The sequence below is a fragment of the Schistocerca nitens genome, chromosome 7 (genome assembly GCF_023898315.1).
Source record: "Schistocerca nitens isolate TAMUIC-IGC-003100 chromosome 7, iqSchNite1.1, whole genome shotgun sequence".
In the NCBI taxonomy this organism is placed as follows: domain Eukaryota; kingdom Metazoa; phylum Arthropoda; class Insecta; order Orthoptera; family Acrididae; genus Schistocerca; species Schistocerca nitens.
The window spans coordinates 604,932,928-604,948,286 of NC_064620.1; the positions used below are offsets into that span (position 1 = coordinate 604,932,928).

The 15,359-nt window shown below is 43.4% G+C and overlaps 1 protein-coding gene across 6 annotated transcripts in view; it reads left to right on the forward strand.

The window, feature by feature from the left end:
• Window positions 1–15,359, forward strand: part of LOC126195414 (protein croquemort-like) — a 1,080,874-nt gene that overhangs the window by 869,373 nt on the left and 196,142 nt on the right. For all 6 annotated transcript variants that reach the window (XM_049934014.1, XM_049934015.1, XM_049934016.1 and 3 more), the window contains one exon: window positions 1,315–1,503. In XM_049934014.1, coding sequence (XP_049789971.1) covers window positions 1,330–1,503 — 174 coding nt within the window. In that variant the 5' untranslated portion in view covers window positions 1,315–1,329. The remainder of the gene's footprint in view (window positions 1–1,314; window positions 1,504–15,359) is intronic.

Here is a 15,359-nt window from a genome sequence, read left to right on the forward strand (position 1 = left end):
GAAAACAGTTTCTTGTTGCTCAGTTTCATTCTGTTACTTCCTCGTGTAAATAAGCAGTGTACTAACGTGCACATCAATAATTTTAAAACGTGGTATTTACCCAACTTTTTGCTGCATCAACTATAAGAGTGGGTGAAAGAAGACACCCGTTTCTGACTTGTTTTATTTCAACCATACTATGTATGCTATTCTTATTTGTATTTTGCTCTACATACAGGGTGAGTCAGAAGGAAAGGTACGTGCTTTGAGATGCGACAGTATTAGTGATTCTGAACAAAAAACTTCATGTGGACATAAGCCCTATTGCGAATGGTTTCCGAGGTCTAACAAGTCTAATATCTCTATTGTTCGTTTATCTTTAATAACTCGAAAACCGCACACTCCAACGAAAACGTGTCTCAGTACACATTAAATGAAATTTGCGACATGTATTAACATGGTTCTTCATTCATAAGAACAAGAAGCTGCTTATCTTCAAGCAAGTTGTTGTTGTACAAGCTCTTTCGTACTAGTCCACGTTAGCCTCATTGATATAAAAGTCCCCTCCATAAACATTACCCTCTCACAGCCAGTGATCTCAACTGACAGACGCTAACTAGAGTAGCGTCGAGCTAGTCACTGAGCTGACTGCGACTGACTCAGACTGACTGGATATGACTGGATATGACTGAATTGTCCCTCCAGTGGCGATGTGAATACTGGCTGTCGAGAGAGCGTTGGTGACGCATTGCCTGCGAGTCTGTCTTTGGCCTCTCTTCTGATAGGTGCGCTTGCTCCAGCACCTGCTACCGGTCACCTCACAACCTGGCGACAGCTTACACCAGCACATGCTCCGTCTCTGTTTAGCTTCGGTTGTTCCTTTGTTTTTCTATTTCACAATCGCACAATGGAAAGTGGACAACTTTAAAGTGGTTCAAACGTCGGTGTTGGCTTGTTGCTCAATTCGACTTCGAATGACAAATTCACATTTGGAGTCGGTGAGCTCTCCTGAAGGGTCTAGTCTGCTGTTCTTGCGTCTGTACTGACAACCCAATACTCGCTGCGTCCTTTTACATTAGCAGATCCGCCTCTTGTGACTCCTAGCGGCGAATCCCGCCTTAAGTAGAGTTTTCTGATAGCTTTGATCAGATAGTGTACCTCTGGATCACGACATTTGAAAGGTTTTCATTCTCTTCATTTCTGAAGTGTTCAGTGCACTATCCACAATTGGTACCACCTGGTGCAGTGTTGATGATGTAGAAGTGCTGAACACCTGTTGTGCGAGCGACCGCGTGTCGGTAATGTAATGTGTGTGTTCTGTTTTCCCCGGCACAGTGCTTCCGGCGTAAGATGGTGGTGCAGCTGGGCTCCCGTGACGTGAGCCCCGACGTGCGGGGGCGGCTGCGGCTGTGCGGCCCCTCCCGCGCCCCCGCAGTTTTCACCGTGGTGGGCGTGCTGCTGGCCGCCATCGGCGCCTGCCTCGCGCCCTTCTGGCCCTCTCTCTTCAACTACGTCCTCTCCACGGTAAGCCAAACCTCACAACTGCTGCACCTCGGCTCTCTGTACTGTCTGTCGCCAGCCAGCTACCTGTCGTAGGTGGCTGAAACCACGTGCAGCACCTGGGCCACAGGGGTGACGCTGCAGATGTACTCGCGTCCGTGAAATACATGAAATGTGTTAAAAACTCCAAATGTCGCCGACCATCAGTTGTATAATGGAATGACAATCAAAATTTGTGCTGGACCGGGACTCCAACCCATATTTCCCGTTTTTCGCGAGCAGTTGCCTTACCACTAGGCTATCCGAGCATGACTCATCGCCAGAACCAAACTTCCATAAGTCGTCAACCATGTGTCTACATCTTGTACTCGTACATCCAGTATACACAGGCGAGACATTTCACTTGAAAGCAGCGGGCCCGGTGTCAGGCGGATAAATGCGATATTGCAATGCCTGTGTTATTTCGGATTACAATGCAATGTTCCTTTGGACACGCATGGCTGCCTACATGTGGAAGTTTGGGTCTGGCCGTGAGTCGTGCTAGGATAGCCTAATGGTAAGGCAACTGCTCGTGAAAAGCGGGAAATCAGGGTTCGAGTCCCGGTCCGGCACCAATTTTCACCGTCGTCATTCCATTCTACAGCTGATCGTTGCCCACATTCGTAACTGCGAACACATTTCATGTATTTCGTGATGGCTGTAGTCGCCGCTGCATGTCTAAAAGAGCATTGCTCGTAATTCGGAGTCGCACAGGCACTAAAATATCATACTAATGTCCAATACAGGTAAACACCACCCTAATACTTGTACATGTAATCATGCATTCTTCTTTACTTCAAAACCGTTATTTAACTTAACGCAATTTTTTCTTTCACAAGACGTAAGTCAGTTTATTCATAGAATATAGTATGAATAGAAATATATAGTTTGAATAGAAATAGTCTGAATGTAAAATTATACTTGAGAATGTAATGTTTGATTATTTGAATCATACTTAACAAACTGAATGCAAAATGGTGTGATGAATAATTCAGACCATGTCGGAAAGGTCGGAAATTTTAATGGCTGCGAAGAAATCACAAAGGGTGTCCCACAAGATTCAATTTTGGCTCCAGTCCTGTTCCTTATGTAACTGAATGACGTTAAAGAAGCAAAATTGGTAATTTATCATATAATACTAGTGTTAAAATTTCCATTAGACAGATCAACAGAAGTCTTGGTAAATGATACCTTCATATTGGTTCTCTAAAAATTGACTCTCCCTAAATTTTAGAAAAAAAAACTACATTTAGTTCTGTACAACAGTCATACCAACAATTGATATAGCATATGAATAGCAATCAGTAAATAGGGTTCAATGCTCCAAATTTTTGGGTCTATACGTGATGATGAAAACTTGAAGTGGAAGAATCATACTCCTGAGTTTCTCGAAAAATTGGTTTTGCTCTTGGTATAATCGCTAATGCTGGAAACAAACATATCGAACTCCTGACATTCTGAGTATCTCGATCCAAAACTGTCTTACGAAATAATTTCCTTGGGTATCTCATCACTTAGAAAAAAAATATCGATTGAACAAATTCGAGCAGTGACAATACTATATGGTGTTCACTCAGGGGCACCGTGTAGGCAGTTTGAGAAGAACTGTTGTACGTACCTACAACACTAGAGCCTAAAATAACCTTCATTATCCATTGTTAAAGCTGTCAGTTCAATACGCATAACGAAAATATTAAATCATTTGCCGAACAACATAAGTCTTTAGACAGGTAGCGAAGAAAGTTTTAAACCTAATTGAAAGTCATTTCTCGTGGACGACTCCTGTTCTGTAGTCGAATTTCTACTTAAAAACTGGTAGCCACTAAAAAAAATTACGTCGAATAAAAAAATGAATTGCAGTTGCAATAGTAGTACTAAAATGTGTTCATTAATCTTAACGCTAATTTTGTAAACACATCTTGTAAACAGACTCGTTCCACATCATTTCGAGGGAAGAATTGTTAAAATGATATGTGGAACATGCTACCACCTAACTCCAAGAAGTTACTTAAGACCCTTTTCAGATTAAAGTGATAACTGGCTTTGTATTCAATGTTAACAAATTAGTCTTCATGAGAAACACTTTCCTTTCTCATAGTTATTCTGCATTTCATATCCTCCCTACTTCGGCTATCGTCAGTTATTTCGGTGCCATAATGGAGGATAGGCCATGTGAATTCATGAAAAGTGATACTTTCACCACCACCACCATGAACAGTCGCTCTCCAACGCTCTGTATTCCACTTAAACTGGACTACGGACCTAGAACGCTACTGGGTGTGTTCGCTTTGTCGGGTGTCGACAGTACGCCTCGCGGGTATGGAGTCACGTTTTGAGAAGTAAAGGAAGAGGAGCACACTTTAATGCCCCATCAACGACGTACGCCCAACATATCATTTTTAACTTTGACGCCTTTAACGGAAATAGGGAATACTAACTTCGAAGAAATGGGACATGACTGAATTGACCACTGGTGGATGGCAATATTCTTTCTCAGCCTCGTGATGCCAATTGAGGAGCTACTTGACCGAATAGTGGTGGTTCCAGGCCACGAAAACTGACAGGGGCCGGGGGATGGATGCGGTGTGCTGACCCCCCACGTCCTTCCATAATGCATCCATGGTGCGTGGCTGAGTGGGTCGGTCGGTCGGTCGGTCGATATTACCTTAGCAGCAGTGAATGTGAATGCGAATCTGAAAGTAAATTACACTGAACAGTTGTTGTGGAACTTGTGATAGGGATTATATAAGTAGTACGAGTGGTGTGTGTGTGTGTGTGTGTGTGTGTGTGTGTGTGTGTGTGTGTGTGTGTGTGTGTGTGTGTGTGCGCTACTTATATAATCCCTATCACAAGTTCCACAACAACCGTTCGGTGCCATTTACTTTCAGATTCGCATTCGCGCCCCCCCCCCCCCCCCCCCCTCGCGCAACCCCTCGCAGCGTATAATCAGTCAGCCAGACATCTTCATGGCTGTGAGCAGGAACTGTCGACCGGGGCAAAAAGCATTAGATGTGAGGTGTAATGCGTAGGGGTACCGGAAACAGCCCCGATGTCTTTCCGTTACTTCTTTCGAGCACAAAAAAAGTGATGGATGGAGAAGAGGTGCCATCAAAATGTGCTCCGAATACAATCCAGATCGTATAAAATACAGTACACACAACCTTACAGCGTTCACTCTCTCGATGTCTTCTCTGCCCCTAACCTGTGTTTCGTTGAACTACGTTTATAATGCTTCTTTCGGTTCAAAGTTTGTTCACCATTCCTTTTCTTTTTCAATTTTCTTTTTACTTAAGTTTGGCCATGACAATCACGCGTATTTCTCTCAGTTGATGCGAAAAAGGCTTAATTCCGCGCTGCGACACAAGACAACGCGATGTCAACCGGCCGCCGTGTCATCCTCGACCCATGCTGCGTCACACGGATGCGGCGTGGGGCTACCACACTGCTCTCCCGGCTGTTGTCCGCTTCTCTGACCTTGGAGTCGTTGCTTCTCATCCATGTAGCTCATCACTTGGCATCACCACGCTGAGTGGTTCCGTCCCAGCCCTCACAGCCTCCCACACTACGGAGGCGCACCAACCGATAAGACTCCCACTATACGAGTGCCGGGGGTGTCACTGTTGCTGACGGAAAGGAGCAAGGCAAGCAGTGGAAACTGTCGTCGGCCGACGTGACGCTGAGAGTTCTTTGCAACTAGCAGAATTTGCGCGGAAAAGGCAGACGCTGGAACATACAGGTACAACCGAAATCCCCCGTGGTAACTGAGGGAGGCCGTCAAAACGGAATGTTGCGGGTAACTGCCCGAGGTGTGTGTTATACGCCGCCTAGGACGACCATATTTTCTCTCACGCAATGTATGTTTCTGAAGCGGTACTCGGTGACTGGTTTTCCATTCCTCGGATGAAGAAACCATTTCGTGCAGGCATTTTCAGAATGATGAAGAGGTGAATTCCGAAGTAGAGGGTACTCATAACTAAGCTTTCGCTAAGTGACAGTGCAGAGGGGAAATTATTTGCCGTATCGATAAACAACTTTACAGGAAATACTTTCAGCCTGTCCACTGCCAGATTTCCTTCCTTACAAAGGAACCTCCCCATCGCACCACCCTCAGATTTAGTTAAAAGTTGGCACAGTGGACAGGCCTTGAAAAACTGAACACAAATCAATCGAGGAAACAGGAAGAAGTTATGTGGAACTATGAAAAACTAAGCAAAATATACAAACTTAGTAGTCCATGCACAAGATAGGCAACATAAAGGATAGTGTGAGCTCAGGAGCGCCGTGGTCCCGTGGTTAGCTTGAGCAACTGTGGAGTGAGAGATCCTTGGTTAAAGTCTTCCCTCAAGTAAAAAGTTTATTTTCGCAAAGTTATGATCTGTCTGTCCGTTCGTTCATTGACGTCTCTGTTCACTGCAATAAGTTTAGTGTCTGTGTTTTGCGACCGCACCGCAAAACCGTGCGATTAGTAGACGAAAGGACGTGCCTCTCCAATGGGAACCGAAAACATTTGATCACAACCGATTCCCCCACAGGAAAACACGTCTGATATATTCTATACGACACTGGTAACGGCATGTGCGTCACATGGCAGGAATTAGTTATCGACCCACGTAACTTGTACACTTGGCGAATGGGTAAAAAGATTCTTCTACCTTGCCCGATTTAGGTTTTCTTGTGGATGTGATAATCACTCCCAAAAAAGTGATGAAAACATAAGAGTTCGTCACATAAACTGCAACAAATGAATGCAACAGTTTCACAGTCGCACACTTTTCCCTGTGCTCTGTCAAAACATATGTTTTTAACGTTTTCAAATTTTTCCGTGTGTAGACCGTCAAATCCTGCATATGTCCAAGAAAATCTGAACATATCCTGGAATTCTGGAGAGCGAAGTTGGTTATATAAAAAATTAAACTTTTCACTCGAGGGAAGACTTGAACCAAGGACTTCCCGTTCCGCAGCTGCTCACGCTAACCACGGGACCACTGCGCTCCTGAGCTTACACTATCCTTGATGCTGCCTATCATGTGCATGGACTACTCAGTTTTTGTATTTTGCTTATTTTTTCATAGTTCCACACAACTTCTTCCTGTTTTCTGTGCCAACTTATAACTAAATCTGAGGGGGGTGCGACGGGGAGGTTCCCTTGTTAGTAGTGTGTCACGACTTCACGTCAGGGCCACGGACCATATGCCGACGTAGGGTTGAAACACAAAGCACCACAGTGCACAAGGAGAACACCGTTGCTCGTAAAGCTGTTTATGAAAACAAGAGCGATAGCGATGCTGGATTTCACTAGTATCGACGCATTAAGCGGATATGGAAAGGTCCTCAATGTTTCCACAGAGTGTAATTGTCAGACGATCACTCCTTTTCCATGGGGGCCCCTCTCATGTGGCCAAAGTACAACTATCTTCTAGAACATTTGACAGGCAGCTGAAATGTACGCCTAAATCAAGATCTCCGCCTAGTAATCCGCAGTCGAGAAAAATATTACACTGAAGGCTGAATATGTAGAGGGGGGGGGGGGGGGCTGGGGGCTGGGCTATCATTTCTCTAACACTGAAGTCTCGATGCGTTAGTTAAACTCTGGCAATCGCCCACCGAAGCTGAAAAAACAGATGAAACTCTAACAATGCATACCTTTTGCTATTGTGGCTTGTACGGAGCAGAGAGCACGTCCAGTGTTTCAAGGCGACTGAAAATCGAAGATTTTTCTCTTTTCACAACAAAGCATAGACTCCCGAAATTTGTACCCACTTTAAGAGGATGTGCCTAGTGGCCCTATACTAACTTAGTAGACAGGGATTCTCATTGGGCTATGAACAAATGTGAAATCGAATACCAATCAAGCAGGTTAGGGCCTTAAGGAAAAGGACGACTTTCCTTGTGAACGCTGTTAGTTGCAAAACATGAAACTTATTTGCAGGCTCCGCTTTGTTGTGACACTGATGCAGATCATTATAACTCTGAAAAAAGTTGACTTGTCGTCACGAAGAAACACGAGGACACAATTCCACGAGATCCCTAAATAATAGCAGGTAAGTGCTGGAATGTTTCCCTGAGTTAGAAAGATACTGTACCTTACCTCGTCACAATTAGAACTGATGTAAGGGTGCGATAGGAGTGGCTACATTACCCAGAAACCGTGGGGGTACTTTATATCGACTTCGTTTGCAACTCAAAGTATATGTGCCGCTGTGCATGTGTATACATGTCTACCCGCCAATGTACGGAGGTAGGTTTACGGAGAAATTTGTCTACATTTCCAGTATAAGTATTTATCGTTAAAGCTTAGTTTCCTCTGTTCCTTATTTATTATTGAATCATCACATAGTGAATATTTTTGCATACTTGTATTTTCCGGAGTTCATATCTAGAGAAATCCTGTACTGAAACACACAGCTTCCAATATATATATTTCACTTGTGTTCGGTAGCAGTCATGTCTGTTTCCATCTCGACTTTTCCTTTCATAGTTAATGGAGAAGATTAGCCACTCTTTTTGACTTTAATAGATAAAATTATGGAAAAGTAATACAGTATGACCTATCGTAGAGTTTCTACTATCCGTTGACGCTCTAGTTGACAGCTCTGTGAAATAAAAGAAAATTTATTATTTTTGAGAAACAGTCCGAACGACTAGATTTTCTCACAAGGCTAAAGAAATATAGTGACACTAACGCTCACATATCAAAATTAACACCTTGAAGACTCAAAGGGTTCCCCGCATATTATTGGCAAAATCTCTGAAGTTAGTCTCCTTAGTTTCGGCGTACTTCACTCACTTAATGAAGGTATTGAACGTGACCTTGCCTTTATCTGATACAGCGGGAAATACCTGCTAGAAAGGCGACACCTGCTTAATAGGTACTTCGCGCGCAACCTTGGGGGAGATCGCGGTACTGCAATAACCTGTTGCAGTTTCGTGCTGCTCCAGTACTCTCACTACTACAAAGAAAACTGTTCAGTAATTAATGGCCTATCTCACGGACCCCGTTCTAGACCTCTTTACCACAGAAAACATTAATTCCTCTGTAATAGAACCTAGGACATTTGCGTTACTAGTCAGTAGTGCTAAACAGTAGACGACACAGGCTATCTACTGCAAAGCTGAAGTGGGGAGGGAACCAGAGGCGTTCTGCAGTAATTATTCGGTCGTTGTAGCGGCTGATACCTCATGTAAGTCGCACAGTTGTTAATGCGGGCTTTTCTCTCGGCCAATTATAAATTCTCCTTACCACACTTTATCACATCAGCTATTTACAATAATTATCGACACGATGGTGGTGGTGATTGCCACATGTTGCTATTTTTGTCCTTCAATCCGAAGACTGATTTGAAGCAGCTCTCCACGTCTCTGTTCTCTGCAATTCCACTCTTCTCTACATAACTACAGCAAACTACATCCATTTATATTTTTCCTCTTTCTTTTCCTCCACACCCACCCTCTCCCTCCCACCCAATCATATTCTTACTCCCACACTTCCTTGTATTAGCAAATTAACTACGCCTTCGTACCAGAGGCTGTAGATACGGCGGTAATGAATACCACACTGGGTACTTGAGTTACAATGGCAATAACAGAGTAACGTCAAAAAATCGTAGGTAACAGAGTAAGTACTTAAATGACCGATGAGAGGAAGGGGTACAAAAATCTACAGGGAAAGACATAAATACAGCAACATAAATCACTTTGAAATGAAGAAAATAAAAGGCAAACGGAAACGACTCAGGAAAATGTTTATAAATCTAAAAATATCTGAGCCATTGTGGATAAGAGACAGCGGCCGGTCAAATATTTTCCGAGGGAAGTCTCCAAACAGCCGTATGTTTCGAAAAGTTTCGACATGTGATGCTATCTGCATGCCCATATGCCCTGTGTGTGTATCGATACTTCCATAAATGAAAAAAATCTATTTCTGGATTCTGTGATTTCGTTTTAGGGGTGTTTCCTTAAGACTTGTGGAGTGCATAGGAGACTTTAGAATAAATTTCAAAACTTAAGGCTCTTTTTCGATTTTCTTTGGTAAATGTACGCCTGAACGACTGATGCAATGTACAGAAAAGGCAAAACAATCTTTGCGGAAACAGAAAGCAATGGTGTCAACATTAACTGCGAAGGAGGAATTCTGCCTTTAACGCAGAATCGAGCGCGGAGAGGAGGAAGCCTGATGACATGAGTAGATATGGATGGCATAGGGAACCCAGAGATTAATAGAATATACGACAAATAAGGCAGAAGGTGTAGCTAACATTCCTTTGGGATTTCTAAACTCGTCTGAGGAAGTGGCAGCCCAATGACTATTCAAGTTGGTGTGCAGGAGACACAAGAATGGAGATAACCATCAGACCTTCCGAAAATCATCCACGCAATCCCCAAGACAGCAAGTGAAGATGAGGGCGTGAAGTATCGCACGATCTTCTTAAAAACTCATGCACCCAAGTTGATGACAGGAATAATGTAAAGAAGAATAGAAAAGAAAATGAATGTTAGTTGACGATTAGTTGCACTATAGGAAGGTAAATGCACATGAGGGCCATATCTTCTTGGTAACGGAAGCAAGTCATAACAAAAATCAGGACAGGTTTATAGGATTTGTTAATCTATAAAAACTATACGAAAACGTAGACTCGTGCACGATGTAAGAAATTCTGAATACTGAAACGGAGTAAGCTATACGAAAAGACTAGTAATGATCAAAATGTTCAAGAATTCAATTCAATTATTGACCACTCCACTTTTTAATGTATTTTATACACAGAGGTGAAGCTGACAAGTTTTGGAGCCTTGCGCCCTCATTCGTAACTGGGCAAGCAGATAAGTACCCATCCGTGCACTGAGTTGTTACTAGGCGTGATGCACATTATGAGCTCTCTTACAATGCTGGGTATCGATAACTTCACTTTTAAGACTGTAAAATTGTACAAAACGACACTATATGATTGAAAGTATTTTGTGCATTGCTGCTTACATTCGATGAGAGTAGTAACATAACAACGAATTTCGTAAATTTATTTATAACATTTCCAAAATTTTTGGTTGTCGATACGTGAAGAATATATATGAGCTAGTTTAAATAGTCTTTGCTAGCGACGGAAATAATGGGTTTCCTCGCCTACAAATGGAATCGATGTTCTTCGTCTCTCGGCGGGAAGAGAAGTTGTAAGAGTTGTGTGAAGTCGTTAAGGAGTAGACGTCTTTCGTGTTTCATTGGAGTTTGTAGCTCTTGGGTACAGATAGTAGTTACTGTGATCAACCGGTCCTTTAAAGCATTTTACGAATACAAAAGTTAAAAGTGTGAACATTTATTATTTCATTGTTAGTGACCCATCGAACTTAAACAATCCTGGAAAGTTTCGGGTTTCTTGTACAGGGATATTAAGAGACAAGAAACTTACTCTGGAGACAACAAGCCTACATATAAAACCTACAAGTAAAAGATATGAAGTGTATTTGAGTGTGTCCACTTTTACATTCAGCAAATTGATATACATCTGTAGTTCGTTTGGTCAATGGTGGTTTGACCTTTTATTGGAAGTGACAGGTTACAGCATATAGCTTTTTAAAGTGTACGTATATTAATAGTTATAGTAAATTTTATGCTAATAAATCTCGTGAAGTTGCACAACATAAATTGAAACAGACAACAGAGAATTTTCATAGTTTAAGCAAGAAGCGATAATTTGACGTCCTTCTGTTTACTCGGTATCCATATTTGGAATCCGTTGTGTACTAGGTAATGATGTTAGAACCAGAAACCTTAGTCATACGAAATTAGTTTTGAGAAGCTAGGTAGAAAAGCTTTTTCATTTATTCGTCTCTTAACACAGTTGTCATCTACAAACTCTGAAATACATCCACATATGCTGTTGTGGAGAGTATAACACCCAACAAAAGACTGGAGTTGGCGGCCAAGTTGAAGATCGCGCTACCCCGGATGCTCCTTTCGCTAATGAGTTTCGCGGAGCAGGACTGCCACGGCGGACCTGTGACTTACATAATGCTCTAGAGTGTAGCCGAAGGCCGGTCAAGTGGAGCGAGGCGCGGCTGGCCGTGGAGATGTAGCGGCCACACGCTGTCCGACACGAGGCGCTTGTGGTACGGGTAACGTCGCACTCCGTACAAGGTCTTCATTCGTGGTGTAAGAGTAGCTTCTACTCACAACTTCTACAGCGCGCTATTGTAGCATATTGGAGCTAAATAATAAACATGTGTTCCCCTTATTTTTTACTTCAGCCCTGTCACTGCAGTCGGATCGATTCCACTAACTGGACTGACCTAATGATGCACGACATGCAGTCTCCAGGCAAACCCATTCTGGTCACATATTGTAATATTGATGCACATGAAAGTCAATCTGACCTACCATAACCTCAGTATTGAAATACTTCGAAACGAGGTCATCTGTCACATCAGTATTACACAGAGATTCTTCAGGAGTATCACATTAAATATACCATCTGGGCTGTCCCAGAGGGATATTTATGTAGATATACATACATACAGTATCGTGTAGAGGCCCTGCGAGCACGCAGAAGCGCCGCAGCACGACGTGGCATAGACTCGATTAATGTCTGAAGTAGTGCTGGAGGAAATACTGCAGGGCTGTCCATAAATCCATAAGAGTAGGAGGGGTGGAGATCCCTTCTGAACAGCTCGTTGCAAGGCATCCAAGATATGCTCAATAATGTTCATGTCCGAGGAGTTTGGTGGCCATCGGAAGTGTTCTTGGAGCCACTCTCCAGCAATTCTGGGCGTGTGTGGTGCCGCATTGTCCTGCTGGAATTTCCCAAGTCCGTCGGAATGGGTGCAGGTAATCAGACAGGATGCTTACGTAGGTGTCACCTGTCGTATCTAGACGTATTAGGGGTCCCATATCACTCCAACCGCACACAACCATTACAGAGCCTCCACCAGCTTGAACAGTACTCTGCTGACATGCAGGGTTCATGAGGTTTTCTCCATACCCGTACACGTCCATCCGCTCGATACAATGTGAAACGAGGCTCGTCCGTGCAGGCAACATGGTTCCAGTCATAAACAGTCCAGTGTCTGTGTTGACGAGCCCAGGCGAGGCATGAAGCTTTGTCGTGCAGTCATCAAGAGTACACGAGTGGGCCTTCTGTTTCGAAAGCCCATGTTTCGCTGAATGGTTCGTACGCTGACACTTGTCGATGGCCCATCATTGAAATCTGCCGCGATTTGGGAAAGGGTTGCGCTTCTGTTACTTTAAACAATTCTCTTCTTCAGTCGTATTTGCAGGATCTTTCTTCCGGCCGAAGGGATGTGGGAGATTTGGTGTTTTATCGGATTCCTGACATTCACGGTACACTCGTGAAATGGTCGTACGGGAAAAATGCCCACTTCATCGCTACCTCGGAGATGCTGTGTCCCATCGCTCGTGCGCCGACTATAACGCCACGTTCAAACTCACTTAAATCTTGATAACCTGTCATTGTAGCAACAGTAACCGATCTAACAACTGCGCCACACACTTATTGTCTTCTGTGGGCGTTGCCGACCGGAGCGTCGTATTCTGCCTCTTTACATATATCTGTATTTGAATAGGCATGCCTGTACTAGTTTCTTTGGCGCGTCAGTATAGATAGGTAAGCATTAAGACGTCTCAACATCGACAAGGTTAATAAGGGTCGTAACACAGGGTAAATGAACAAGAATGGAGAAAGGGCTCCACCTGAGTGTGGCATGCGCAATTGGTGATAACTCATGACGTAGGTACTCCTACAGTAAGAGTATAAATAGTGTGCATTACGATTAATTTATTTCAAGAAATAGATCTGTTGGAACAAAAGGTAGTATGGTGACGGAGTCGCTTAGGGACATGACCCGCAGGTCGGGTAAAACGACCAGTGTCAGAGTGCTTGCCGGGATGTCTAACCAGAGATGCGGAGGCAGCGGCTGACCACACTGGCTTCACCCGGCTGCAAATCGTGACCGACGGCGACACGACTGAAGCTCTGGCCGGGGGTCAGGGGCCGTCCTTGGTTCCTACGTGTGGCTGGCCGCATTAGTAAAGGCAGATAGCCTCGCCCGCGGAGTGGAAGCAGTATCGTTCCCAGAATCGATCTTAGTCCTCTGGTTTGGAGCCAAGTGGAAGGCTTAAACCAAAACTTCATACGACTCTGTGATGATCTTGGGTGCGGGTTTCTCGGCCTCTTCTACCCTGTGCGGAATTGCAGGACCCCCCCCCCCCCCCCCCCAGCCCCTATCCCACCCATTCATAAGTCAGTCGTGCACTACACACAGCAAATTCATACTAGCGTGGTGTAGTATGTGTGACGTGCACGTGTGGATTTTTATACAGATAAAATCTATTCCACCCATAATGGCATCAAGACGATATGTGCTTTAATTACGAAAGATCCTACTGTGGTTCTTCCTTTAAATCTTCACACGACCGCCAGAAAGAGAAATACCGAAATAAGTGACCAAACGATTGAAATTCGTCCGAAATTCAGGAGCGAAATGGCGGCTGGATCTGAAGAGATATCTATAGGATTCTACATTTGAGTACACGAAAACAACGCACTTCTAACAATGGTCTACTGTAGGGCCCTAGAGGAGAAGCGTGCTTAGGTATTTGGGAAAAAGCAGGACTTCCGGTTTTCAAGAAGCGTTATCCAACACACACAACTATAGACCTGCATCGTTGACGTTGGGAAATTTGGGATACGTATTATGCTTGCATATTATAACATCTTCTCTGGCAATCAAGATGCATTTTCCAAACAACTTTTGTGCCAACCCACCAACGAGACCGAGAAAGCAGTACATTTCGGAGCCCAGAATGATGGTGTGTTCTGTCGCTTCCAGAAGACTTTGCACACAGTTCCACAATGCCGCCTAATGAACAAAATACGAGCTCGCCGAATTTCAGGCAACATGTGTGACCGGATTCAAAACGTCCTAGTGAACAGAATTCAGCTTAGTACTGACAACAGAAAACTTGAGACGTAAAAGTAACTCCAGTCGTACTCAAAGATAGTCTCATAGATCTCACTCTTCACACTATGTACTATGTTCCAGTAGATAACGTCGTACGTTCCATGATAGGACCATTGAACTTTTAAGACATGCAAAATTTATAATGCTAATGCCCCAGAGAACAATGTTGAAATTCTTATTCGCAAAACACACACACAATCCTGGGTTTCATTGGTGTTTATAGCGCCCAGTTGTGCGAAGAGGACGTCTCCTTAGTCTTGTAATTCTACATTTGGTATCAAAAACAGCTAAACCATCTGAGTCAGCATCTAAATCCTGATTCTCATTCCTACGTAACATCGTAATAGAGAGATTATGTAGCACAATGTTTGGACAACAACAACATGATCCGTCGACCTACCTTTATCAGCACCTGAGAAATAATAACATGCAAAGAAATGTCACTTATTATCTGTGTCTTATTAGATGGAAATAATTATTCAGATAATCAATAAATAAGGAGCTCCACCAACAACTGACATGACATCACAACCCTCACAGTAAACCATTAATCAACTGTGAAGTTCTTGAACTATCAAACGTTAGTATAAAGTACATACAACAACGTAGTGAACTACGCAGAACGCTGAAAAAAAAAACATTAAATCATGGACAAGAAATCTGTACAACTTCAAGAAAACATAGTAGCTGGTAAGGAAATCTCATTATTAAAACTTCATCACCTGAAAATATTCATCATTAACGCACTGCCGATCTACTCGCACATGCAATCATCAGTGGACAACGTGCGTACACAGGGTGTACGTAATTTCTCGTTACAAACCTCTAAGATTTCCAGAGAGGAGTGAGTACATAATATTTTGAATGGGAAC